Source organism: Caenorhabditis elegans, chromosome IV (genome assembly GCF_000002985.6).
Source record: "Caenorhabditis elegans chromosome IV".
NCBI lineage: Eukaryota > Metazoa > Nematoda > Chromadorea > Rhabditida > Rhabditidae > Caenorhabditis > Caenorhabditis elegans.
The window spans coordinates 17,116,683-17,143,701 of record NC_003282.8 but is presented as its reverse complement, the minus strand read 5'-3'; the positions used below and the strand labels follow the sequence as shown (position 1 = coordinate 17,143,701).

Genomic DNA, 27,019 nt, shown 5'->3' with positions numbered 1-27,019 from the left:
GAGCAGAAAACGGCACTAAGTTTGGAGCAAAAGTGAGCTCAGGGCGGCTTTCCCCAGTTTGAACTGTTTGAACCTTATGAACTGAAAAAAAAATAGAAAATATGTTATAAACAGAATAAGAAAAATACAAAAAATGTTTTTTTTGCATAAAATTGAAACAGTGAATTTTTTGCTTTACAAATGCTTTGTTCAGATTTTATCAACTAGTAAATATTTTCTCCTGTTTCATGATGTCCTAAAATTTATTCAATATTTCAAGAAATTATTACGTAAATTATTATAACCCTTAAAAAAATGCCCCATTTTTTGTAAATTCAATTAAGTTGTGGAAACTGGAACATAAAACTTATAATTCCGGTTTTGGAAAAAAAAAATTTCAGTTTCAACAAATTTATTCATAGATTTTACTGTTTTTGCATCGTTCCGAGATCAATTGACTGATTATTCAGGAGATATGGGGAGAAATTTGTGTGCAGCGGCCGACATTTCCCGGGTTTTGGTATTTGGAATTGCCTAACTAGAGACAGTTAATTCTAGTTAATTTCATGAAAAACATCAATATTCACTTGAAATAAATTTGTGCGCTTTTGATATAAATTTAAAGGTATTCTGAAATTGTAAAAGACTTTTATAAAAAAAATTTTATTTAAAAAATCTAATTTTCTTTGTTTTCTTGTAGTGTATAACAACTATACTGTTTTATTCTAAATAATTAAAATGTCAGTATTTCTGCAATAAGATCAATGGAACTTTTTCTATACGAATTTCCAAAATGATTCCAATGATTCAAGTTATGATACAATTCATAAAGTAACACTCTTTGATTTTTTCCATCTGCTGTCTTGATTATTTTTTCGTATTTATTTTCGAAATCTTGAGTCCAGCCACCTGAAAATTTAATTATATTGAGTTATATTGCCGAGAATTTTTTTTTTTCTAACCAAACATTTTCATAATTCCAAATTCAAATTCTGGATCCGAATAACTCGACGATGGATTAAATATTATAGGCTCTGGAGCACAAGACAGACTACAAGCTCACAGGAAAAGTACTTAACTATCATTTCCTTTATTTGAATTCAAGGATCAGAGGAATCAGAGAAAAGTTAGCCGATTGATATTTCTTGTACGCCTAATTTTTAAAAATGAAGAAAAGTATTAGTTTACTAACTTTGAAGGTAGAGTAGCGCCGTTAAAAACCACTCACGGCGTTTAAATTGGTACCTCTGGCCTAGAAAAAAGCTTGAAAAACAAATGTACGCAATTATGAAAATGCGCGTGGTGTTCACATAAATTTTAGCAGTGTAGACTTCCCGGTTTCGTTTTATATGAAAACACCAGCCGCTGACCGCGCCTACGGCGCGGGCAACGACTGGCACCATTAAAAAAATTTGACACACATACCTTCAATCACTCAAAAAATTTCTCATCATGAAAAAAACTTGAAACACTTAAAACGCGGTTTACTGGCACTGTTACATGTATGTATTTTTCTACGACATGCATGTTTCAAAAATTCACAGACAGTATGAAAACTTTCTGTTACTTTTTGACCAAGACAGTAACCTTACAATACCACTACAGTACCTTGACATTATCCTCCACCGACTCCTAACCCAATACCTCTTCAAAGGACGAAATGCCAATTTTTCCAAAACTACAGTAACCCTACCGTATACCTACAGTACCCCTATAGTACCACTACAGTACCTTGACTTGATCCCCCATCAACTCCCAAATAACTACCTCTTAAAAAAAAGCTCTAAGCTCAATTTTTCGGAACATTCCAGAAATTTCCCGATTTTTCTAGAAAGTTCTGGAACATTCCAGAAATTTCCCGATTTTTCTAGAAAGTTCTGGAACATTCCAGAAATTTCCCAATTTTTCTAGAAAGTTCTGGAACATTCCAGAAATTTTCCGATTTTTCTAGAAAGTTCTGGAACATTCCAGAATTTTCCCAATTTTTCTAGAAAGTTCTGGAACATTCCAGAATTTTTTCGAAATTTCCAGAAGATTCTAGATTTCCAGAATTTTAGAACTTTCAGAAAATTTCAATTTCCCGCAAAAATATTTTTCACAGAAAATTTAAATTTCCCGCCAAAATATTTTTCACAGAAAATTTAAATTTCCCGCCAAAATATTTTTCACAGAAAATTTAAATTTCCTGCCAAAAGATTTTTCTCAGAAAATTTAAATTTCCCGCCAAAATATTTTTCACAGAAAATTTAAATTTCCCGCCAAAATATTTTTCTCAGAAAATTTAAATTTCCCGCCAAAATTTTGGGTCTTACCACGGTGGGTCTCACCGCGACGGGTATCACCACGGTGGGTCTTACCACGATGGGTCTCACCACGATGGGTCTCGCCACGATGGGTCTCACCACGATGGGTCTCACCACGGTGGGTCTCGCCACGATGGGTCTCACCACGATGGGTCTTACCACGATGGGTCTCACCACGATGGGTCTTACCACGATGGGTCTCACCACGACGGGTCTCACCACGGTGGGTCTCGCCACGATGGGTCTCACCACGATGGGTCTCGCCACGATGGGTCTCACCACGATGGGTCTCACCACGGTGGGTCTCGCCACGATGGGTCTCACCACGATGGGTCTCACCACGGTGGGTCTCACCACGATGGGTCTCACCACGATGGGTCTCGCCACGACGGGTCTCACCACGATGGGTCTCGCCACGACGGGTCTCACCACGATGGGTCTCACCACGATGGGTCTCATCACGATGGGTCTCACCACGATGGGTCTCACCACGATGGGTATCACCACGGTGGGTCTTACCACGATGGGTCTCACCACGACGGGTCTCACCACGGTGGGTCTCGCCACGATGGGTCTCACCACGATGGGTCTCATCACGATGGGTCTCACCACGATGGGTCTCACCACGACGGGTCTCACCACGGTGGGTCTCGCCACGACGGGTCTCACCACGATGGGTCTCATCACGATGGGTCTCACCACGATGGGTCTCACCACGATGGGTATCACCACGGTGGGTCTTACCACGATGGGTCTCACCACGACGGGTCTCACCACGGTGGGTCTCGCCACGATGGGTCTCACCACGATGGGTCTCACCACGATGAGTCTCGCCACGATGGGTCTCGCCACGATGGGTCTCACCACGACGGGTCTCACCACGGTGGGTCTCACCGCGATGGGTCTCACCACGGTGGGTCTCGCCACGATGGGTCTCACCACGATGGGTCTCACCACGATGGGTCTCACCACGAAGGATGACAGACCCCGCCCACAATTCTCAGTGACTTTGGGTGTGACGTCACAGACTACAAAGACTACATAGACTACAAACTATGGAACAAACGGAATTATTTTTTTATATACAGTGCTCCACATAATGATACGGCCACCCCCAAATTTTGGTATAACTCAAAACTGGGTTGAGATAGCAAAACATAGTTTCTGGTGAAAATGTTCGCTATACTAACTTGCTTTCAGATAAGTATTGGAAATATACCTGAACCGTTCGTAAAAAAGATAAACCATTTTTTCATAAAAAACCGTATCATAAGTGAATACAGAACACCAATTATGCTCGAAAAAAAGATCCTACTCAGAATATGAACATAATCGAATACATCGGAAGAATATGGATTCCCGAAGACATAGTCAACTGTTGGTGCATTCCCACCACGGTTACATTGAACCAATCATGATCGAGCAAAAAGATCCGATTCAGAATATAAACATATTCGAATTTGACGGATGTATAAAGATTCCCGAAGACACTTTCCAATTACCCAAATTGTTCATATTCTAAATGAAATTCTCTTACTAGAACACTCTTGGCCAATGTACGCAGCCGAACGTATCATAAGTGAATACAGAACACCAATTATGTCCGAGAAAAAGATCCTACTCAGAATATGAACATAATCGAATACATCGGAGGTATTTGATTCCCGAAGACATAGTCAACTGTTGGGGCATTCCCACTATGGTTACATTGAACCAATCATGATCGAGCAAAAAGATCCGATTCAGAATATAAACATATTCGAATTTGACGGATGTATAAAGATTCCCGAAGACACTTTCCAATTACCCAAATTGTTCATATTCTAAATGAAATTCTCTTACTAGAACACTCTTGGCCAATGTACGCAGCCGAACGTATCATAAGTGAATACAGAACACCAATTATGTCCGAGAAAAAGATCCTACTCAGAATATGAACATAATCGAATACATCGGAGGTATTTGATTCCCGAAGACATAGTCAACTGTTGGGGCATTCCCACTATGGTTACATTGAACCAATCATGATCGAGCAAAAAGATCCGACTCAGAATATGAACATAATCGAATTTGACGGATGTATAAAGATTCCCGAAGACACTTTCCAATTACCCAAATTGTTCATATTCTAAATGAAATTCTCTTACTAGAACACTCTTGGCCAATGTACGCAGCCGAACGTATCATAAGTGAATACAGAACACCAATTATGTCCGAGAAAAAGATCCTACTCAGAATATGAACATAATCGAATTTGACGGATGTATAAAGATTCCCGAAGACACTTTCCAATTACCCAAATTGTTCATATTCGAAATGAAATTCTCTTACTAGAACACTCTTGGCCAATGTACGCAGCCGAACGTATCATAAGTGAATACAGAACACCAATTATGTCCGAGAAAAAGATCCTACTCAGAATATGAACATAATCGAATACATCGGAGGTATTTGATTCCCGAAGACATAGTCAACTGTTGGGGCATTCCCACTATGGTTACATTGAACCAATCATGATCGAGCAAAAAGATCCGACTCAGAATATGAACATAATCGAATTTGACGGATGTATAAAGATTCCCGAAGACACTTTCCAATTACCCAAATTGTTCATATTCTAAATGAAATTCTCTTACTAGAACACTCTTGGCCAATGTACGCAGCCGAACGTATCATAAGTGAATACAGAACACCAATTATGCTCGAAAAAAAGATCCAACTCAGAATATGAACATAATCGAATTTGACGGATGTATAAAGATTCCCGAAGACATAGTCAACTGTTGGTGCATTCCCACCACGGTTACATTGAACCAATCATGATTGAGCAAAAAGATCCAACTCAGAATATGAACATAATCGAATTTGACGGATGTATAAAGATTCCCGAAGACACTTTCCAATTACCCAAATTGTTCATATTCTAGCAAACATCTTCTTACTTGAACACTCTTGGCCAATGTACGCTGCCGAACGTATCATAAGAGAATACAGAACACCAATTATGTCCGAGAAAAAGATCCTACTCAGAATATGAACATATTCAAAAATATCGGAGGAAAATAGATGACTGGCAGGTACGAGCAATGGGCTCGAATCGGAGAATAATCAAGGATATTTGAATGGCAAAGCAAATTAGATCGAACGATGAGTTTGCAAATGGTGCAATCACGATAGACAACAACGTTTTGGAGGCCCTGGAGCCTCTCCCTTCGAGAGAGATACTTCAAAGCATGGATATGCGGAGAATGAAATTGAGTGGAGACATGTATCTATACGAGTTCCGAAACATACATGTCTCATTGAGAAGCTTGTGATTTTTTTATAATCATAGAACGAATTTTCCATAATCATAGAACATGGAACGCGACAGTGATGCCAACCGCAAACGAATGCAGACTACTTGGGGTTCACCTGGACTCTATGATGTGCATGAGAGAGCAGGAGGCCAACATCAAGAAGAAGATTCAAAGTCAGCTCAACCAACTGAAGGGGTTGACACGTACAAGATGGGGGTTGCAACAAAGAGCTGATGCTAGGCACTTTCAAAGCGATAAGCAGGTGCAACTTACGCCTGTCGCTAGTCTCAACTTTCAAGAAAACGACAACGGAGTCCCTGGATGCCGCGTACAGGCACTCAAGGCTCTGTGAAGCTTACACTGCCAGCATTGAAGAGAGGCAACTTCAAATGTGTGCCAAGTGCGGAGACACGTCTGGAGAAGTCAAACTAAAGCTGCTTCCCTGCAGTACCAATGTCACCGATGGACATGTGGAAGGAGCCTAAAGCAGTGGCAGAGGAGCGCGGGCTCTCCATAACCCCATTGATTCGTTACCTGGATCCCATCGTTTCTCTCGAAAGCAGCTCCTCTTCGTTCACATCTCCAATATCCTAGCAGCGAGCTCTCCGGTTTGCTCTTGCAAATCCATTGATTCCCTTAGGCCAATCGTGTTCGACGAAGTCTTCAGGCTCGACCTGGAGAGGAATTTTGATATTATTTTCAAATTATTCGATTATCACATACCATAAATCGGAGTCCTCTTGGCTGACAGTTGGAGTTTCCGGGTCTTCCTTCTGAAACTATTTGAAATTTTAAGTCATAGAAATCGGGCGAAAAATTAAGAATGACACGAGCTTTACAGTTATGCACAAGTTATCTTTCTCCAAAAATGCGGTACCCGGTCTTGACACGACAACTGTTTGTTTAACGGAAGAAGGTGTGTGCCTTTAAAGGATACTGTAACTTTGAATTCTTGCTGCGGCGGTGTTTTCATCGATTTTGCATTCTTTTTTATATATTAAAAGATTTTTATTGATTTAAAACACCTAAATTTTTACAATTCTAAAAAAGTCATGTTTAAAAATCGATAAAAACACCACGGAACCAAAAGTTTGTAGTTACAGTACTCCTTAAAGGCGCACACCTTTTCGCTTCTCAGAAAAACTTGACGTTTCGAAACCGGGAACTGCGCTATTAACTTAAAATCGATTTAAAATCGCGAAATTTTGCGTCAGGGTAAACGAGCATGCAAAAAAGCCTACAGTGGAGCATTTGTGCAACGCAAAAGTAAAAAATTACAAAAAAATGAGCAAATTTTAAAAAAACAGCCGTTCTCCACGCCACCCATCGGAAAAAATGAATAAAAATGAACAACAATTCCTCAATTTGAACAAAAAATGCCGCGTTGAATGAGAGAGAGGGACGAATTGAAAATAAAAATGGGTAGATCAAAAATAAATTTTTGTGGTAGGTCTAGAATCTTTCGATTTTTTGCTTTAAAATCATTTTTAGCGCTTTTACACTCGAAATAATAAAACTGCGTGGAGTGTACTGCAGAAAACCTCATAATTAGGCCCCGCCTTTTTATCGTCCACTCACGGGGAAAAGGCAAAATTCGGGGACCAACCAATATCAGGCCGCCGACATCTCATGGGTTCCGCGCGCCGCTATGTTTAACTCGCAGTGGGCGGAGACAGCTTGCCACACCCACAACGAGTTAAACATAGCGGCGCGCGGAACCCATGAGATGTCGGCGGCCTGATATTGGTTGGTCCCCGAATTTTGCCTTTTCCCCGTGAGTGGACGATAAAAAGGCGGGGCCTAATTATGAGGTTTTCTGCAGTACACTCCACGCAGTTTTATTATTTCGAGTGTATATCACAAAAATTAGTTTTTGATTAACTAATTGATTAAAATACTAATTGTCGTAAACTCCGTAAGCGATGTCTGATAAACTGATTTAGAATTGTATTCGCTGCCGCCCAATCAAATGTTTTGCGCGTCAATTAAAATTCCTTGTACGCAGATGCGCGTCGCGTGTTTCGGATGCTCGTATGGACTGACAATGTCCCCAAAAATGATTATTTCTGCTAAGATCTTCGACGACTGCGCTGAGATGATCTGGAAAGTTCAGATTTTTATGGATTTTGGTGAAATCCATCAAAATTTTGGTGCCAAAAATGCCCGAAAATGGCGGAATTTTCACCAAAAAAAACTCAATTTATCGATTTTTCAGTGCTCCGAAATTCACGATAAATGATGCAATCAGATATGAAATACAAGAAGGTCGTGGGCCAGCGAAAACGAGAAGCTCAGCTGAAAAAGACCAAGGAAATGGAGGCGATGCTCGCCGAGCTCCGTCGGGGAAAGCCGTTCAAAATGCCGTCGATTTTAATAAAGACTTTTTTTTCGAAATTTTTGATTTTTTTTAAATGGAAACGCGAAAAATCGATAATATTTCGAAAAAAAAACGACAAATTTTCGATTTTTTTTTAATTTTAATTTTTCGTCCAAAATTCTCTCTAAAGACTCTGGAAAATTTTAATTTAAGCTGAAAAAAGTGCATTTTCGGAGCAAAATTTATATTTTTCCACATAAAAACTCGGCCACCGATTTTCAAGGCCACGTAACTTGAAAAATTTTAGCTTCAAAAATCTCCATGTACTTTGATTTCATCCTTTTCCGCATATGCTCATTACCTTTCTAGATTTCAATTTAATTACCGTATTTCTTCTATTAATATGGCTGCAATACTATTTTTCGATGGCCTTCCCGCTTGCAATACTAATAGGGAGTGCAAGACTATTAGGGAGTGCAAGACTATTAGGGAGTGCAATACTAATTTTCAGAACATTTTTCTGACTTTGAGCTTACTAGTTTTTTCTGAAAAAGCTCGAATCTTATGTAAAAATTCAGAAAATTTGATTTTAATTGTAACATATAAGTTCAAAAACTTCAATCTCGTAGAAATGTTGTGAAAAACTGTTGCAAAATAGGCAATTTTTTTCGTTGAAATCCTGAAGTTAACAAGACGGGCCTGCAATAAAAAAGAGTAAACGCAAGGCTATTAGAGAGTGCAAGACTAATAGGGAGTGCCATACTAATTTTCGGAAGGTCTCCGAGGGGCAATACTAATAGGGAGTGCAAGTCTAATAGGGAGGCCATATTAATAGAAGATATACGGTAATTCAAGCAGCGTTTCGTTTTGATACCTTTCATTAAAATTTAGCGTCACAAAAATACAAATTAATTTTGATTTGAAAATAGGGATCACTTTCGTCAAAAAATTGAAAAATATTAAAAAAATTGATTTTTGTGAAAGTTGTCAATCGCGGAAAAAAATTGAAAACTGTTTCTAATTCTGCAATGAAACTACAAATTCGCTTGAAACCAGTTGAAGATTTTTCCTATTTTTTGGCACTAAACTTTCATGAAAGATATTAGGACAACACGCTTCGATAGGTCATTAGAAAAATTTCGCCTTTGCAATAGTTAGCACGCAAACCCACTCTTTTTATGAAAAGTATGTGAAACAGGAGAAAATTCAATTGCTCTCGCACAGAGCTGAAATTGTTTTAGTTCACATTTTATATTATTTTAAATCTCTTTTTTGCTTTTACACAAACAGAATAGCCTAAGATGAAAAAAAAATGTTAAAAAATCAAAAATTTTAGGGAAATAAACAAAAAATTACGTAATTATATTGTTTCAAGCGAATTGTTAATTTTCGATCACATTCACATACGTCCATGAACGAATGGTCAAAAAACATTGAAATTTTATGAATTACTTGAAACTGTAAAAAATTTCAAGAAAATCCTTAAAAATTAAATTATCAAAAAATATCAAACCTTTTGTCTCTTTAATTTTTTTTTGCAGTATTTTGACGAATTGGCAAATTAAAAACATTATATCATATGTATCAGCTGAAATTAACAAGTATTAAACATAATAATTGTATTAACAGTCAGTTGTGAGTGAAATATATGACACGACTTTGACGAATAAAAAATTTCACTATTTCAGTAACTTGATAAACATTTTCTAAAAATGTGACAATGTTAATTCTTCACAGTCTCCATTCTTAAAATTTTATATTTCATAAGTTTTATTGAAAAATGTAGAAAAAAGAGTTCTGAAAAATAATTATAAACTCCCATAATATGTTTTACCTTACAATAAAAAAGTTTTAAATGTGCCGAAATTGTTTTTCTTGGCACTCGGCACATGCCGAATAAAAAAAACCGCACTTCGGCACATTTGCAAACATACTAAGTCTCTGTCTGATTTCCTACGTGCCTACGCGCCTTTTAGCATTTTAAGAAACCGGATGGTGGATTTCCTAATTCCACATTGTCCAAAGTGCGGCTCAATTAAACCGGATACACGAATCATTTAAACATTGGAGGCCAAATAAAAACTACTGATAGTAAGGTTCCACCAATATGGTAGCATTATTGCATTCTTGACTCAAAACAAAAATTGTTCAGTCCATGCCATTTATTCAATCAAAAAAGAGTTCTGTTTAAAAAGATCCGGTTCGGCTCGATACTTCACTTCTTTCCCCTCCAAACAACATTAGCCAACATCTCCTGTGGTGCATCACCCCAATCTCTCTCGTTACCATTCTTATCGCATATGACAACTTGCGGTATGTAACCTTCCCAGTGAAAATTCAATTTTATTTGAAGAATTGCCTTGCAAACTTACATGCTCAACACGTTTACGACTAATGCCACGAATTTGATTGATTGTAAGTCCGTTCAATGACAATGCACCTTTTTGAGTACAAAGGACATGAAGCTGAAAAAATTCAGTTAAAATTAAAACAAAAGAGCATTTTATTGAAAATCTTACCTCGTTATAAAACTTATCTGCAGTGGTCCGTTGTGTCGGTGCAGCTACGAGAACATCTTTGAGAAGGCGAATCAGATCTGGTCCCATTGATAAAGGAAGCGGTGGATGTTTTCCTGATTTGACTGTTTGCATTACGTCAGTGTCGTCGAGATTGAAAAATGGTTTTGTAGCATTTGTGAAGATCTCATATGCAAGAATTCCCAGCGACCACATATCCGACATTTTACTGAATGCATCAGGAGTGTCAACCAATTCTGGAGACATCCAACGAACAGGAAGTTTGGGCTCTTTATTTTCTTTACCATCATCATCTTCCGCCACTTTCTCTGCACTTTCATTTCGGCGAACTTTAAGGCCCATTCCAAAATCAGACAACTTCACAAAACCATTGACTGAGATAAGGCAGTTACGAGCAGCGATATCACGATGAGTGATAGACATCGCATGAATGTAATTGAGGCCCGCTGAAGCGTCATGCAAATACAGAAAACGTTCATTAGTTCCAATTCTGTCTCCAAATTTGATAAGATGTCCTTGAAGGTTGCCACCATTGCAGAATTCGATGATCAGAAGAATTGGCAAACGATCGACAGCAATGCCGAAGAACTGAAATTATTTAGATCAAGAACTTCTCACTTTCTAAAAACCTTACCGATGTGACATTTGCGTGACGAAGCTGACTCATAACTTCTGCCTCCTGGATCATTTCCTTTTTAATCTTATTGGCTTTTACATTCTTGGTTGGATCCATTGTATCGTCGAGAAGTTTTGTGGTTTTCAGTGCAACATTCACCATTTGATTCTCCAATTCGATCTTTCCACGGAATACATCACTGAAGTTTCCGGTACCGAGTAGATCCTAAACGATCGATTATTATCTCCTAGTATATATATCGAGTACTTACATCTTTTGGAGAATATTTGATACGATCATGAGCAATCATGTACTTTCCCTTGGAAATCGCTCTTTTCAAGAAGAAGCCAGCTCCAATCGGATTAGTTTTGTAGAAGTTGGTGAGATCAACAACCGATGAAAATTGATTAACTGACAACAATCCAAGAGCCCATTTGCCAGCTTCAACGTCGCATCTGAATATTAAAAAAACAGTCGATAATTTAATTGAAAAGCTTTTGAATACTACTTTTCTACCAGAGGCAGAGTAATCTCCCTATACAGTTACTTACTTGATAGTCAAATGACTGTGAATCCGTTTTTTATTGAAAAATGACAAAATGAACTCGAACTCCATAATACGATTGTCAGTTGCTCGAATCAAATAATCTCCGCATCTTGTGAGCTTCGATTCAACTAGATCTCTAGCCACCATTCCATGATAATACGAAACTCCTTCGAGTGTCCGAATCTCCTTTAAAACAATTTCCGGAGTTGTAAGCCTCGATTTCCATTCGGTTTCATCAAGACCTGTAGCTAAACCCTCCGATTTTGGGGCGACTTTTGAATCACGGCTTCTATTCGATTGAGCATCATTCTCCTTTGCAGAAATTGAACTATCCTGAAAAATAAAGAATATATGCATGAGTACCCACAATACAAATGTGAACTCAGATTTTAGATATGTGCTTGAATGGTGGAGAGAATTGATAGAGAGGTGCCGTGGTTTGTAAAGTATTTCCAAAAGGAAAATAAGCAGTTTAAATTAAACTTACTCCAGGAGATTGGCATTTTGATGGTTTTTTCATGTTGATAAACTTTGCACGAGAAGTTTTAAAAGTTGAAATAAATTGATTTTGTGGTGATAAAAGGTGAAGGCTTCTTGCCACGTGGCACCGGGAAAAAATTGTTTTTCTATTCGGCTTGTCACGTTTCAGCCACGTACCTTAAATATTTATTCAAATATTGAATTAATACCAAAATATCCTGAAAAAAGTTCACGTTTTAAAATTTAATAAAATTTCAAAAAATAATTAATCCTTTTAAAAACTGATAAGAATCTGATTTATGTATTTATTTCTCAATCGAATATTCTCAAGGTAATCTGTTCAAAAAACTAGCAAAGGTTTTCCGGTTTTCCAAGTTTTGCGGAAAATGTGAATATAGGTAGGCAGGTATGTACGAAGGCCTGTATCATACCTGTCTATCTACGCGCCTGCCTATACCTACTTACTTATTCAATAACGTTAAGCCTTCAGACGGAAAGATCTCAAAAATCTGCTCGTAATAAGAAAAAGAAGACATCAAAATCAGGAAATGATCGATCAGTTCGAAGTGAACGTAAAAGTAAACAGAAGAAATCGGCAGGCGAGAAAAGTCAAAAAAGTCGAAGAACTCGGAAAAGTCGTGGACCGAAAGGAAATGGATTCACCTCTCGGGAGACTATACGAAGAAAAGAAAGAGGAGAGAAAGGAAGAAAAGAAGGAAGTAGACAAGGAGCCATGGAGTGGAGAAGAGCCTGCTAAGAGGATGGTAGCGAATGGATTCTTCAGTGAGTTTTCTTCATTTTTTGTTTTCAGCTAGATATTTCCTATCAAGACAATCATATTTTTTCAGCAACTACCAATGTTGGCGGGACATTCAAACAAACCGACAACTTCAAAACGCCGATGGACTCGTGCCCTTCTTTCAAGAACAACATGCACAAAATACGAGCTCCGGATTGTCCAATTCCGGAAGAAAAGCTCGTGAAGTTGGCGAATGGACCGGAGAGTTTCATATGTGCTGCCAAAATCACAGTTCCGGATTTCAACCGAACTATGATCCTGACTCAAGTCCCTGATCTGTCACGCTCGCCTGATACTGCAGACTTCTGGAGAATGATCCACCAGGAGAGCATAGTTTCAGTGGTTATTGCAGTTATGCCTCTGGAGGTGACACTCCAACAAATCCTGCCTCTTCTGAGCGGAACATACTCCACTTATGGAAAAATGTTCGTCAACAATAAGAAGGTTGAATCAGCTGTTGGGATGACTGAATATTGTTTGGAAATTCTTCCCGATGGGTGCTCAAACTCGTTGCTCACTACAGTTTACCACATGCACAACTGGCGTCAGAAAAGAGGATTGGAGGTTGTGACAGATTTAGTGACTACTATGGAGAAGGTTATGAAAGTTAATGAGGTAAGATATGACATTAATTTTCTCATTAAAATTAGAATAATTTTACAGAACTCTGTTCTGATGAGCATGAATGGTACTGGAAGAGCCGGAATTTTTCAAGAAAAGCCAATTGAATTCAGAAACATTCACACACATACTCAATGAACCTCCAGAAACAAAAAAAACTGTTTCAGAATTTTAATAATTTTAGAAAATTAAAAAAATTATAGTGCGAGCTGCTGTTTCAGGTTCGACTATTAATTTTTCTTGATATTTTTTGAGATGTTAGTTGCAAACTTTTTTATTGAGAGGAAAACTAAAGAAGAAGATTTAAAATTTGGAGCGCACTTTTTTTTTCAAAATTTCTACTGCATCACTTTTGTGTCTTAAAAAAGTTCAATTTCGAAATATGTTGGATCAGTCATTTCATTATTCAGAACAACTTGGATTTTTTTTCAAAACATTCAATGAAATTTAATTTATTACAAAGTTTTTGATAACCACATCAGGAACTTTTAAATGTAAACACTATTTCATGCTCTCATTTTCAGTAGATTATATTGACTTTTAAACTATTACGTCTGAGGTTTTCATTTCAATTTTGAAGGAAATTTCGTTTAATCAAAAATTGATTTCAATTCAATACTAACCGTTTTCCAAATGCAAAACTAAAACTTATTGGATTTTTATTTTTCAATTATACATTTCTTTCTGCAAAAAACACTTAACATAGTATATATAACATAACATAGTATAACATTGCCAAAACAAATAAAAATTTTGAAACAAAAAATTTAAGTTCCTGCACGTTTTGAATTAATTTCAGTGTTTTTCGAAATCAAATTCTGGCATGTAAATTTGAAATTAAAATTTATTTTGATGAGCGAAACAATTTAATCATGCTGCCAATATTTTGGTTTCACGGTGGCTTACTTTTTATAAAAATGGAATATAAAACCCAACTTAAAATAGTTAAATTCTTCAAAACATTGTTTTTATGAAATATTGCGCAGATTTTTAAAATTTACTGTTTCAAGTTTTCCATTAATCTAAAACCCGAAAATCTAAAATGCTCAGAAAACAGCCTTTCGGCCATCAATCCGAAAATCTAAAATGCTCAGAAAACAGCCTTTCGGCCATCAATCCGAAAATCTACAATGCTCAGAAAACAGCCTTTCGGCCATCAATCCGAAAATCTACAATGCTCAGAAAACAGCCTTTCGGCCATCAATCCGAAAATCTACAATGCTCAGAAAACAGCCTTTCGGCCATCAATCCGAAAATCTACAATGCTCAGAAAACAGCCTTTCGGCCATCAATCCGAAAATCTACAATGCTCAGAAAACAGCCTTTCGGCCATCAATCCGAAAATCTACAATGCTCAGAAAACAGCCTTTCGGCCATCAATCCGAAAATCTACAATGCTCAGAAAACAGCCTTTCGGCCATCAATCCGAAAATCTAAAATGCTCAGAAAACAGCCTTTCGGCCATCAATCCGAAATACAACAATGCTCAGAAAACAGCCTTTCGGCCATCAATCCGAAAATCTAAAATGCTCAGAAAACAGCCTTTCGGCCATCAATCCGAAAATCTACAATGCTCAGAAAACAGCCTTTCGGCCATCAATCCGAAAATCTACAATGCTCAGAAAACAGCCTTTCGGCCATCAATCCGAAAATCTACAATGCTCAGAAAACAGCCTTTCGGCCATCAATCCGAAAATCTACAATGCTCAGAAAACAGCCTTTCGGCCATCAATCCGAAAATCTACAATGCTCAGAAAACAGCCTTTCGGCCATCAATCCGAAAATCTAAAATGCTCAGAAAACAGCCTTTCGGCCATCAATCCGAAATACAACAATGCTCAGAAAACAGCCTTTCGGCCATCAATCCAAAAATCTACAATGCTCAGAAAACAGCCTTTCGGCCATCAATCCGAAATACAACAATGCTCAGAAAACAGCCTTTCGGCCATCAATCTGAGAAACAAAGAGAAAGTGCTATTCTAACTGGTCCCAACTGATCCCAACTGACAGTTGAAACTGACAGTGTTGCTTTTTTTTTTTTTTTTTTCTTTGGCATTTTTTGGCGGAAAACACTGTTGTCTTTTCATAGCGTTTTGCACAAAAAGGACCTACTTTCAAAGACTTCCACTTTTGTTGGCATGCAAAATATAGAAAAGTTGTCAAATGCAAAGTTGTTCCAAAATATTAGATAAACAAATTTCCAGTGGAAATTACTCTGCTAAATTTTATGGGTAGAGAGATATAGCTAATCAAAGTGAAGCTTCAACATACTTAACTACTAATGCCCATATCTCTAGCTATATCTCTCTACCCATAAGATTTAGCAGAAGAGTTTAACTGGAAATTTGTTTATCTAATATTTTGAAACAACTTTGTAGTTGACAACTTTCAAATATTTTGCATGCCAACAAAAGTGGAAGTCTTTGAAAGTAGGTCCTTTTTGTGCAAAACGCTAGAAAAGACAACAGTGTTTTCCGCCAAAAAATGACATTCGATCTTTCAAAACTGTAAAAATATCCAAACTAATGCTGCTCTTTCAAGACAAACACTTTTTTAAAAAAATTTTGAAAAATTATTTTTGAAGAAAAAATTTGCATATCAGGTGGGAGAAAAGTGAAAATTTATCAAAAAATGAAAACTTCCGAAAAGTTTCCATTTGACTTTTATGATTCCCAGGAACCAAAAAATTTATTCTGAACTTACTAAAAAACGCAAGTAACCGTGTTTTGGTTCATTTTCGTACTCGAAGAAAATTTTTTTAAAAATTTAACACCTGGTGGGGAACGAACCCGTGACCTTTAGATTAATGAGCACGAGAGTTCACCAATCGGCCATTCGAACGGCGGCTGCAGTGCCAAACTTTTATGTAGCCACTTCTACACACGAAAAACGGCATTTTGAGCAAAAAGAGGACTACTTTTTAAGGCCGAAAATTTCAGCTTTGGGGCAGACTTTAGCAGATTCCAAAAAATGATTTTTGTAGCCAAAGACCTCACCTGTCATTTAAAGTTTGTTTTGTCTTCCTAGCAATTCCCCTATTAACAATATTCCCTAGTGAGTAAATTGGTGAAATTTCCGAAAATTTGTGGATCTTGTTTTTGAAAAAATTCAAAAATGTGTCAGTTTTGACGCATTTTCCTAATAATTGCCTAATAAATCAAATTTCCACCTACAGTGCATTTTTTTTGCCACTTCTACGACTTTAAAGGCGCGCGCATTTATACAAAATGATCCCGTCATTGGTCTCGCCACGCGCTCAACAAATCAATGGGATGCGCGTGGCGAGACCATTGCGCGAAAATGCGCGCGCCTTTAAAGTCGTAGAAGTTGGAAAAAAATGCACTGTATATTTAGGAAAATAATCGTTTTTAAATGTGATTTATTCATTTTAAGAACAATTTTTGTGTATATTTTTGTAGTTTTGATCCATTATAATGTCTCATTCATCTACTTTCAATGACATTAAAAATGTAAATTCAAATTTCGCGCGCTTTGCCGCGGCCATGGCCTAGGATTCTAACTTTTCACTTTTCGCTAGGCCAGATGTACCAATTTACACGCCGTGCCACTCCTATGATCCCAAAATGACCAAATATCATGATAAAACTTTAAAAACATTTTTATTTACTGTCAAAAAGTGGCAATTATTCATTTTTTGCCACTCATAATTTTGGAAGTCGACCAAAAAAAATTGTATTTCGACATTTTTTATGTTTTAATTTTGTATAAATGATTTGTATTAAAACATTGTAGGGGTCGAAACATGCGACATTTCTTTAAATTTCCTCAAAAGCTCGTATTTTTCAAAATTTCCGCCTGCCTGCCTAGTCACCTACATCCTGCCTATATTTTCCTTTAGGTTTTTTCTCCCTTTTTATTAATTTTCCTATCTCGCTTCATTTTTTACAGATTGTTTTAATCCATAAAATTGTTATTTCTACTAATATTTATTAAGTTTAGTTTCAAAAAATCAAGTGGATGCATTAAATAGAGTGTCAGGCTGTCCCATAACTGTTTGATCTACAAAAAAATTTGTTTTTTGCGGGAATTTTTTGCCGTCAAAAAAATTCAAATTCCCGCGCGATTCTCGTAGATCTCTAGATAGATCAAACCAATATGGGACACTCTGACACCACGTGTCGAGCAATGAATCAAGAAATCAATAAATTATGCGGGAGAATACTCAAGTGAAATAGGCAATCTATGGTACATGGAAAATAAATAAAAAATTATGCAAATTCGACAAAAAACACTAAAATTAAAAATAATTATTGCTGCTGAACATAATTCGATGGGAAAAGTCCAGATTTCGAAGGATCTTGTTCTCGATGTCCACTCCACCATTCAGCTTCAGATTTATCAGTGACAATTATAACATCTCCAGTCTTGAATCCCAGCTCATCTGGCTGAGAAGCTTCATAATCGTATACTGCAGTGGCTCGAGTGGCAGGAGAAGCGGCTTCTTCCAAAACTTTTACATATTCTCCAGGAAACCATCCGGCGATTGGTTTTCCATTTCGAATCAGCTCGCCTTCCCACCAGCCGGCTGCTGATTTTTCACGAATTTTCACAATTTCGCCAACTTTGATTCCCAATTGATTTGGCGCCGATGCAACAAAATCCACGACAACTTTAGCTTCACAGAGGACGGTTGGTGGAGCCGCTGGAGTTGGAGCTTGAGTTGGTGGAGTCGGATCCCCTGCCTGCTGGACTGATATCTCGACATAGTTGGCTGGGAAGATACCCTCACGTCCGTTGCAACGCCCTTTCCACCATTCATCGTTTCTGAAATTATTTTTTGATTTAAATCACTGAAAATTGATATTTTTGTTTTGGTGTCAGTTTTTCAGTTTTTAAGTAATTTTTTTTTGGCTAAAAAACAAGTTTTTTGGGTTTTTGGGGTTTTTTTTAATATGAAGTTTTTTTGGAAAAAAAAGAGTATTTCGGTTTTTTTTTGCAAAAATTGGATTTTGTCGGGCTTTTTTTTAATTTTGTGGAGAAATTAATTTTTTTGAGAAAATATGCTTTTTTTGGTTTTTAAATTTAATTTTTTTTCGGTAAAAATTGTGTTTTTTGGAAATTGTTTTTTTTTCAGGGTTTTTTTTGACGAAAATGACACATTTTTGGCAAAAGTAAGAAAAATTGTGCCTTTTTTGAAAAAATAGCTTTTTAGGTTTTTTTAATGTTAAAAATGACACTTTTGGATTTTTTCTGAAAAAATCGGTTTAAAACAAAAAAAGTTTTATTGGTAAACATGACGCGTGTTTGGTTTTTTTTTTTGGCAAAACTGAGTTTTATGATTTTTTTTCTGGGGAAAAATGTATTTTTTAGCTGTTTTTGTTGCAAAAATGGAATTTTTTTGGTGTTTTTGGCAAAACGACACATTTTTGGATTTTTTTCTGACAAAAATTAGACTTTTTTGAAAAAAAAAAGGTTTTTTTGGACAAGAAATAGTTTTTTGAGGTTACTTTGCCAAAAATAGGGTTTTCCTTGCAAAATTGGAAACAATTATTTTAAAAATTTTGGGCTTATTTGGTTCAAAATGTAATAAATTGATACCCCGAAACCTTTCGTTTAAGCATAATAATAATAGCGCAAGAATACGAAAAGCTATCAAAAAAATGAAAAAATTCAATTCCAAATGAGCTCCTGTCAAGAGCAGCGAGAGCTCCTCTCTCCACTTACTTCTCGAGCACTAGAATTGTGTCACCGACATGCAGTGCCAAATCTGTTGTCTCGACAGCTTCAAAATCGTAGATCACAGTGTAAAGTTGTTGTTGGGGGGCTGTTTCGGAGGCTTGTAATGTCACATCGGAAGGTACCACGTCGTATTGAGCTCCTGCTGCTGCTCCTGGAGCTCCTGCAGAAGCCTTCGAAGGAGACACAATCGGAGTCGTGGTGCTGGTGGTTGCTCCGACTTCTTTCACATAACTTTTCGGGAACCATCCAATTTCGCCGGCAGGATTTCGACCTTTCCATTTCATTTCTTGCTTTTCTAGTACCTGAAATTAATGTTATTAGTTCGAGTTAAGGTGTACCTTCAAAAATCTAAAAAAAATAGTCTGAAATTCAAGAAAAATCGTGAAAAGAAGAAATGGGAATAAAATCCTAAATTTTTTTTCAAATTTTTGGAAAAATTCCCCAGAAACCACGCTCATTTTTTTGCTGAAAAATAGGTTTTTTTGGGGTAAAAAAGGTTTTTTTTGTTGAAAATTTGGGTTCCTTTGTTGATAAAAATGGGTTTTTTTTTGGTAGAAAACAGGTTTTTTTTTAGAAAAAAGAGTTATTATGGGGAAAATGGTTTTTTTTGGGAAAAAAGGTTATTTTATAAATCATACAATTTAGCTGAAAGATAGATTAAAAATCGATTTTTTCACCGAAAATCCAATTTTTTTTTCAAAAATTCGTCAAAATCACATTTTCAAGCTGTTTTTGCAGGAAAATAGGCTGAAAACTCCTAAGAATTGGCTTAAAACTTCAAATTTTTCAAATTTTCTGCCGGAAAACTTGTAAAATCTCATTTTTTTCAGGTTCAAGCTCAAGAATTTCAGACAATTTTTGGATTTTTCGCAGCAAAATGCTCTCCACCTCAATTGTATCTCCTTTTGCAAATGACAAATCCTCCTCATTACGTGCTCTCCATTGGAATTGTGCAATACATTGAGATATTACTGCTGCTGCTGCTGGAGCACTTGAAGCAGGTGGAGCACCACCTTCTGTCAATCCCATTGCCGCTGCGATTTCCGCTTTCCGCGCCGCTTTCACTCCAATTTGATCTACTGATGAGCTCGGCGTCATGTTTGGTGGCATATTCTGAATAGGTGGATCACCGCCTGGAGTAGGTACTGCTGCGATTGCTTCGACGAATGCTTCTGGGAACCATCCGACTTTCTCACGAAGTTGACCGGCACGCCATCCTGGTTCAGCTGCATGGGATTGGAAGACGATTATGACGTCTCCTAGAAGAAAAATAAATAAAAATTAACTTTTTCTCGAATTTTTGCCTTTTTTTTGTCAAAAATGACACTTTTTGTTAAGTTTTTTCTGACAAAAATTGGTATTTTTTGGGAAAAAAAGGGTTTTTTTTTCACAAAAACGGGGTTTTTAGGTAAACATTGATTAGTGATGGTTTTTTTTGTTGCCAAAAACGAAAAAATCCAAACTTTTTGAAAAATTTCAAAATTTTTTTGAAAAAACTGCGGAAAAATAGTTCTTTTTTCCAATAATTTTTCGTAAAAATTTAAAAATTCCTGAATTTTGGACGTTTTCTCCTACAAATTTCAAAATTTTTGGAATCATTTTCAGCTCAGTTTGAGAATTTTTGAGTAAAATTCCTTGATTTTAGTGGAATTTTGCAATTTTTCAGTTTTTTTTTTCGAAAAAATTCAAATTTTCTGAAATTTTTCACATCTTTTATGCATTTAATTTGTTTTCCATGCAACTATTTCAAAAATATTAAATAAGTCATTTTAAATGAGAGATAAGAATAAAAAAATTGAAATTTTCTTTTTTTTTGGCTTTTTTTCTGGAAAAACTCTTAAAAATTTTAGATAAATTCCTTGATTTTAGTGGAATTTTGCAATTTTTCAGATTTTTTTTTGGAAAAATTTAAAAATTCCTGAATTTTATGCCAAACTTTTTCTCCTACGAATTCCGAAATTTCGAGCTTTTTCCGGAGAAGCTCGTAAATCTACACAACAAAAGGCCATTTAAAGGGACATATTGCTGTTCGGACAGCACCTGGTTCAAAACTGAGCTCATCCTCGGATCTTGCTTCAAACGCAAAAAGAGCTCGACACTTATAAGTGTCATGAATATTGAACGCCGATTGATCAACAGCACCCTTCGAATGAGCTGGCGCCTGAGCAATCTGAGCAAATGGATCCGCTGTCGACGTGGCACCGAAATCCGCGTCGAAACGTTGACTTGCATCGGTTTTATCGAATTCTCCGAATGCATCGTTGAAGTTTGCAGGGAATCCGTTGGTGGTAGTAGGAGCTGGAGCAGGAGCAGGAGCTGGAGCAGCTGAAGCTGGAGCAGATTTCGCTTCAAATTCCCCAATTTTGCTCCTGGCATGTGTCTGAGCATGAACCAGAAGCTCAAACGAATTTCGATATTCTTCTCGTTTTGCGACAAGTTTCGAATAAACATCAGTCTTATACTTTTCCTTATTCGTCTTTAAAATCTCCGTCTGATTATACGATTTCTCTTTTTCTGTGGATAATTCCAGAGCGGCATCTTCTATAGCTTTTCGAATAGCATCTCGTTTCCTTCGCAGTGCTTCTAGTTCACTTTTTCTCTGCGTTGTCTCCTTGTGAGCCGACTGTTTTTGTAGAAGCTGATGGCCGAGTTCTTGAGATTCGATAGCTGTCTGGAACTTTTTTGGGTAATTTGCATATAGATTAAACGCGTATTACCTTCTGATTAGTCTCTTGTAATTCTTTAATTCTCGCGACTTTCTCGTCTCTCGTAGATCTCATTCTCTCAATAAATCCAGTCACTTCTGCTACTGCTTCTTTGGCTTTTCCAATGTCCACTTCAACATCGATAACCTTCTCATCAAGTGCTTGTAATTGAAATTGCAGCGTTTTTTCTCGTTGCTGACGTTGTGCAAGACGCTCGTTCTCTTGTTGCTTCTGGTTCTGAAATTAGGGATTTAAATTTGGTTTTTTTTTATCATGAGTAAATAAAATTTCTGTGTTCCAAAAGTTCAATTTTCAAAAGAAAAACTCAAAAAATCGCCTAGAATCCACATAAAAATTCCATTTTTTCTGTTCAGGCATCTGTACCTGCATCTGTTTAACTTTCGCCTTCTCCATTTGAACTTTTCTCATTTTCTCGTCCTCCTCTCTGCGTCTCTCCATCTCTAGCCTCCGCTTCTTCTCCTCTTCCTCCCGTTGAGCTTCAATTATTCTCTGTCTTTCTAGTTCAGCTTGCCGCTCAACTTCAGCCTGTCGTTCCTTTTCTTGTCTTTCTCTATTTTTCTTCGCTTCTTCTTCTCTCTCTTTCTTCTCTACTTCTGCTCGTCTTCGTTGCTCCTCTTCTTCAAGAACTCTACGTCGTCTCTCCAGTTCTGCCTGACCTTTAGATAGGTTATCCTGTCGCTTATCTTCAAAAGTTTTCGGAGCTGGTGACTTTTGTGGTGGCTCCGCTCCTGGTTCGAGTTCAGGGGTATTGTTGGCTGATCTTGATGAGATTCCGCACATCCGGACAAGTTCCAGCGGGGTTATTTTTGGAAGCGCGAATCCACTCTGAAAAAAAAATTTTTTTAAGTTTTTCAGCGGAAATTTTTATGGTGTTTCATGATTTTAGGGTATTTTCCGATTTTCGTACAGAAAAATTTGAAATTTTGAGATTTTTCAGCGTTTTAACATGAAATTTTGCTGAAAAAAACAAGCAAAACGTTGAAAAATCCTGTAAAATTCACTGAAAAACTATAATTCGTGAAGAAAATACAACCGTGCGGCAGTGTTGCGAAAACTCGCGCCGCATGTTGCAAAGTGGGAGGAGCGTCCACGTGGCTTGACTTTTTATTTTGAAATTCCAAGTTTTTGACAAATAAAATTGAAAATATTCCTTATTTTTGTTGAAAAAACATGAAAAATACAATATTTTCAGATGGAAAGAACCTTTTTCTACATTTTTATATCAATTTTAGATCAGAAAAGTTGGATTTTCATGGAAAAAGTGCAATTTTTGAATAAAGAGCTTCTGGCCGGTAACAAAACACATACTTTGAACATTTCAATCATATACTGAGAAATCGCATACTCATCCACTGATAGCTTTCCATCCTTATTCACATCTGACAAAAACCAGATATGCGCGAGAACATTGGTAGGAAGGCCTGAAAGCCCGAGAGCACTCCGTCCGACTTGTGAGCTCAGGGAGCCCAGACGTTCCTTGTCGAGAGCATTAAACAATTGAGAATATTTTAATTTATTGTGGTGAGGAATCGCCCAGTTTTCCAGCTGCCGGCCTTCGAAGACATTGCGATCATTATTCAAAGGGCTTCCAGCTGAAATCGAGTTGTGTCTGCTAGATGGAGTTCCGGCAATCGAAACCGGTGCAGATGGGATGTATGACTGCGACATTCGACGATCAATGGCCGGTGGAAGAGTTTGTGAGTAGTCTACACTGCCATGCCGGCTTCCAGGCCAGGTTGGTGGAGCATTTCTGGCGGGAACTACCAGCAGGGAAGGCGGAAGTTGCGGAGGAATCGGAATTCCGGCAAGACAATTCAGAGCAAGTCGCATCGCGATAGAGTATTCACGAATATCGAGCCGGCCGTCTTTATCCAAGTCTGACAGCGCCCAGATCTGGAAATTGTTTGAATAAAAACATTTTTTTTTTTAAAGTTTAATATCAACCTGAGAAAGCACTTGCGTTGGCAGATTGCTGCGCATTAGTGCATTTCGTGCAGTGACCGCATCCATAAACGGTTGTCCTCCGGTTAATTGGCCGAACATTGCGAAATTCTTCTGATATTCGGCATCGGAAACTTCCCAAGGATTTGTCATCTGGAGAACAGGGGATTTTTCGACAAAAAATGGGAATTTCGCAACAAAAAAGGGAAAAAACGAGCCATATTTTTCTAATTTAACTGGAAATTTATGCGAAGAATCAGCGAAAATGATGAAAAAACACATGTTTTTGGGCAAACAATAGATTTTTTTGAGCCGCTCCGCTCGCCAGCTGCGTCGCGGTCGTGGCCGTGGCCTAGGTTCCCTCTCGGCCATTTCTGTAAAAATTGGCCGCGGCGCGGCGCGGCCGGCGAGCGAGGCGGCTCAATAAAATGTAATTTTTTGGCTAAAATTCGTGATTTTTCCCTAATTTAGCTGGAAATTTCTATGTAAACTTCCCACGGATTTGTCAATTGGGGGTTTTTCGATTAAAAACGCTAAAAATGCGAATTTCGCAACAAAAAGAGAAAATGCGCCGAAATTTCTGTAAATTTGGATTCAGGAACTGAGAAATAAGAAGAAATAAGAAAGAGGCCAAGCGCCGCCGAAAGCTTATCGATTTTTGCGTGCCCCAAAAGAGGAGTGGTCCCCGAGAGCGCGCGGCGAGAGATGCAAGAGACGCAGAGAATTTTAAAGGAATCAAAAACCCCTTTTTTATATATTTAAAAAAATCAATGTTTTTTTTTTCATTTAAAACTTTGCATTTTAAGAACAAATTTTAGTTTTAGAGTGAAAAATCTCGTATTCTTGAGTTTTCTCCAAATAATTTTGAGCTCCAATTGATTTTTAAATGTTCTTTCAGCCTTGGTGCATGAATTAATCGGTATAATCGCGGAAAATTGAAGAGAAATTCACTTAAATTTCAACTTATTTATTAATCTCTGGTCATGGGAGAAAAAAAGAAAAATAGAGAAAACGCTAGAAAAACGCGCGCGCTCACCTTGCCGACGCTCGCCCCGCCCACAAAAGCGTGCCTCGTTGCGTTTTCGAATTTAGCAGGGCAGTTGGTTATTATTTCCATTTTCTATCTGTTTCAGGTTCGCAGTTTGTTTTTTGCATTGAATTCTTGATATTTTGAGTTTTACGTTGTATTCTGAAGTATTTCCGTCAGAATTTGTGTTTAAAAATCGTAATTCTCAGGGTTTTCCCGCTGAAATTGAATTTTTCGTCAAAAATCATTTTTTTTAGTGAATCCCAATGTCGTATGGTGACGGGCTCTCCGGAGCCGAGTACCTGGCCTCAATCTATGGTACTGAGAAGGATAAAGTCAATTGCTCGTTTTTCTTCAAGGTTTGTTGTGGATTTCTGTGAAAAAATTCAATAATTAAATAATTTTTGCAGACAGGAGCCTGCCGCCACGGAGACAAATGCTCCAGAGCCCATCATACACCGACATTCTCGCCAACAGTTGTGCTCAAAAACTTCTACCACAATCCGGTAGTGGATGTCCGTCAGGCGGATGCTTTCGATAAAGTCGGCAAGCGGAATGATCAGGAACAGCGCTATTTTGACGATTTCTACGAGGAGGTTTTTGTGGAGATGGAGCGAAAATATGGAGAAGTGGAGGAGATCAACGTTTGTGAGAATATCGGAGAACACATGGTCGGAAACGTATACGTCAAATTTATGAAGGAAGAGGACGCCGAGAAAGCAAAGAATGATTTGAATAATCGATGGTGCGTAAGCTGAAGCTGCTGTGTTGATAGGGCTCAAGCTGAGCTCAAGTGCTGTGAAGAGAACGTGCCACTGTACTTTGCCCATCGGAAGGGCATTGAAATGGAGATATACCTGGCACAGGGGCCATCTGAGCACTTTGGCGAGCTAGCCCGTATCATTTTTGCTAATTTAGCTGGAAATTTGTGCAAGAAATCTGCGAAAATGATGAGAAATCACAAATTCTGAGCCGCTCCCGTCGGCCATTTCGTTAAAATGGACCGCGACGCAGCTGGCGAGCGGGGCGGCTCAAAACATTTAATTTTTTGACCAGAAATCGTGATTTTCCATCTTTTTTCATGTCAACTGCAAAAATGATGGAAAAATCACTAAATCTGGGGCAAAATATAAATTTTTTTGAGCCGCTCCGCATGCCAGTTGCGTCGCGGTCATGGCCGAGGTTCCCTCTCGGCCACCTCTGTAAAATGGACCGCGACGCAGATGGTGAGCGGAGCGGCTCAAAATTTTTATTTTTTGCCCAGAAATCTTGATTTTCCATGTTTTTTTGCTAAATTAGCTGGAAATTTGCACCAAGAATCAGCGAAAATGATGAAAAAACACAAATTCTGGGGCAAAAAAGTATATTTTTTGTCCAGAAATCGTGATTTTTCCGTCTTTTTCCTGATTTAGCTGGAAATTTTTATGCTAAATGCAAAAATTATGAAAATTTTCTGTAAAATTATCGATTTTTAAAATATTTTTCGCTTTCAGGTTCAACGGACAACCAATCTACGCAGAGTTGTGCCCTGTCACCGACTTCCGCGAGTCTAGATGCCGTCAACACGAAGTTACAACCTGCTCGAAAGGAGGATTCTGCAATTTCATGCACTTGAAGGCAATTTCCGCCGAACTTGGAGATCGTCTGTATGGTAGACGTGGACGACGAGCCGACGCAGCTGGACATTATCCATCACAACGTGGAGGTTCCGGAGGCGGCGGTGGAGGTGGTGGCGGCGGTGGCTATGGAAGCGGTGGAGGATGGGGTGGCGGCGGTGGCGGCAGAGATCGTGATCGTGGAGGATGGGGTGGAGGCGGCGGAGGTCGTGGATATGGAGGTGGCGGTGGCGGTGGAGGCTACGGATATGGAGGTGGAGGCGGTGGAAGACGCCGCAGTCGAAGCCGTGATCGAAGACGATATTAATCTCTCTTGTTCTTTTTTTTTTACCTTTTTTCTTCTGTATCTTATCTCATATAATTCCAATAATTCTGCTCTTTTTTCTCTATCTCTCTCTTTTTTATTGCAAAAAAAACCATTTTTATTTCCTTCTTTTTGTAGTTTTTTCGCCAAAAAATGGTTCTGTTCAGCCATCTTTTTTACCTATTCATTTAATTTTCTACAAATCCA

At 37.8% G+C, this 27,019-nt stretch overlaps 4 protein-coding genes and 17 non-coding genes across 27 annotated transcripts; 11 read left to right on the top strand and 10 right to left on the bottom strand.

The window, feature by feature from the left end:
* The first annotated feature begins 422 nt into the window (after positions 1-422).
* Positions 423-443, top strand: 21ur-5666. The gene has a single exon (NR_068237.1).
* A 269-nt stretch (positions 444-712) lies between these two features.
* Y116A8C.48 lies at positions 713-6,354 on the bottom strand. The gene is made up of 3 exons (NR_132467.1): positions 6,305-6,354; positions 6,116-6,255; positions 713-888 (listed from the first exon to the last, which is right to left on the bottom strand). It is a non-coding gene; the product is annotated as an Unclassified non-coding RNA Y116A8C.48 (non-coding RNA).
* Positions 6,355-9,027: 2,673 nt separating this feature from the next.
* 21ur-5889 lies at positions 9,028-9,048 on the bottom strand. Its single transcript, NR_068236.1, has one exon.
* On the bottom strand, positions 9,029-9,049 carry 21ur-10261. Its single transcript, NR_068235.1, has one exon.
* On the bottom strand, positions 9,031-9,051 carry 21ur-12399. Its single transcript, NR_068234.1, has one exon.
* A 241-nt stretch (positions 9,052-9,292) lies between these two features.
* On the bottom strand, positions 9,293-9,313 carry 21ur-8. The gene has a single exon (NR_068233.1).
* Positions 9,314-9,622: 309 nt separating this feature from the next.
* Positions 9,623-9,643, top strand: 21ur-9711. Its single transcript, NR_068232.1, has one exon.
* Positions 9,626-9,646, top strand: 21ur-7452. The gene has a single exon (NR_068231.1).
* Positions 9,647-10,044: 398 nt separating this feature from the next.
* Y116A8C.38 (Tyrosine-protein kinase) lies at positions 10,045-12,144 on the bottom strand. Its single transcript, NM_001269002.3, has 7 exons — positions 12,086-12,144; positions 11,603-11,931; positions 11,323-11,506; positions 11,070-11,276; positions 10,418-11,023; positions 10,271-10,363; positions 10,045-10,220 (listed from the first exon to the last, which is right to left on the bottom strand). Exons 1-7 carry the CDS (start codon positions 12,116-12,118, stop codon positions 10,086-10,088), a joined length of 1,587 nt encoding a protein of 528 aa, NP_001255931.1. The 5' UTR covers positions 12,119-12,144; the 3' UTR covers positions 10,045-10,085.
* A 140-nt stretch (positions 12,145-12,284) lies between these two features.
* Positions 12,285-12,305, top strand: 21ur-11231. Its single transcript, NR_068230.1, has one exon.
* Positions 12,306-12,566: 261 nt separating this feature from the next.
* Positions 12,567-13,951, top strand: Y116A8C.37 (Tyrosine-protein phosphatase domain-containing protein). Its single transcript, NM_070637.2, has 3 exons — positions 12,567-12,861; positions 12,927-13,492; positions 13,541-13,951. The coding sequence occupies exons 1-3, from the start codon at positions 12,627-12,629 to the stop codon at positions 13,634-13,636; spliced, it is 897 nt and encodes a 298-aa protein (NP_503038.1). The 5' UTR covers positions 12,567-12,626; the 3' UTR covers positions 13,637-13,951.
* Positions 13,702-13,722, top strand: 21ur-7224. Its single transcript, NR_068229.1, has one exon.
* 21ur-9295 lies at positions 13,824-13,844 on the bottom strand. The gene has a single exon (NR_068228.1).
* 21ur-10353 lies at positions 13,827-13,847 on the bottom strand. The gene has a single exon (NR_068227.1).
* 21ur-514 lies at positions 13,885-13,905 on the top strand. The gene has a single exon (NR_068226.1).
* Positions 13,952-14,044: 93 nt separating the features above from the next.
* Positions 14,045-14,065, top strand: 21ur-12416. Its single transcript, NR_068225.1, has one exon.
* On the top strand, positions 14,048-14,068 carry 21ur-3583. The gene has a single exon (NR_068224.1).
* A 3,364-nt stretch (positions 14,069-17,432) lies between these two features.
* On the bottom strand, positions 17,433-24,020 carry itsn-1 (the record flags this gene model as incomplete). 6 transcript variants are annotated; one of them, NM_001313049.4, is made up of 8 exons in its annotated part: positions 17,433-18,283; positions 19,184-19,500; positions 20,087-20,457; positions 21,239-21,875; positions 21,916-22,140; positions 22,288-22,749; positions 23,233-23,817; positions 23,869-24,020. In NM_001313049.4, the coding sequence occupies 8 exons, from the start codon at positions 24,016-24,018 to the stop codon at positions 17,767-17,769; spliced, it is 3,264 nt and encodes a 1,087-aa protein (NP_001299978.1). The 6 variants fall into 6 exon arrangements, with proteins under 6 accessions (NP_001299978.1, NP_001255927.1, NP_001299979.1 ...); NM_001268998.4 differs by having other exon boundaries at positions 17,436-18,283; positions 21,239-21,869; positions 23,869-24,018; NM_001313050.3 differs by lacking the exons at positions 23,233-23,817; positions 23,869-24,020 and having other exon boundaries at positions 17,767-18,283; positions 22,288-22,704.
* A 1,129-nt stretch (positions 24,021-25,149) lies between these two features.
* On the top strand, positions 25,150-26,931 carry uaf-2 (the record flags this gene model as incomplete). 2 transcript variants are annotated; one of them, NM_070635.6, is made up of 3 exons in its annotated part: positions 25,150-25,251; positions 25,303-25,637; positions 26,386-26,931. In NM_070635.6, the coding sequence occupies 3 exons, from the start codon at positions 25,159-25,161 to the stop codon at positions 26,813-26,815; spliced, it is 858 nt and encodes a 285-aa protein (NP_503036.1). The 2 variants fall into 2 exon arrangements, with proteins under 2 accessions (NP_503036.1, NP_001299977.1); NM_001313048.3 differs by lacking the exons at positions 25,150-25,251; positions 25,303-25,637 and having other exon boundaries at positions 26,498-26,815.
* On the top strand, positions 25,682-25,775 carry Y116A8C.50. The gene has a single exon (NR_003456.1). It is a non-coding gene; the product is annotated as a small nucleolar RNA Y116A8C.50 (small nucleolar RNA).
* Positions 25,685-25,834, bottom strand: Y116A8C.466. Its single transcript, NR_068223.1, has one exon. It is a non-coding gene; the product is annotated as an Unclassified non-coding RNA Y116A8C.466 (non-coding RNA).
* Positions 26,932-27,019: the final 88 nt, after the last annotated feature.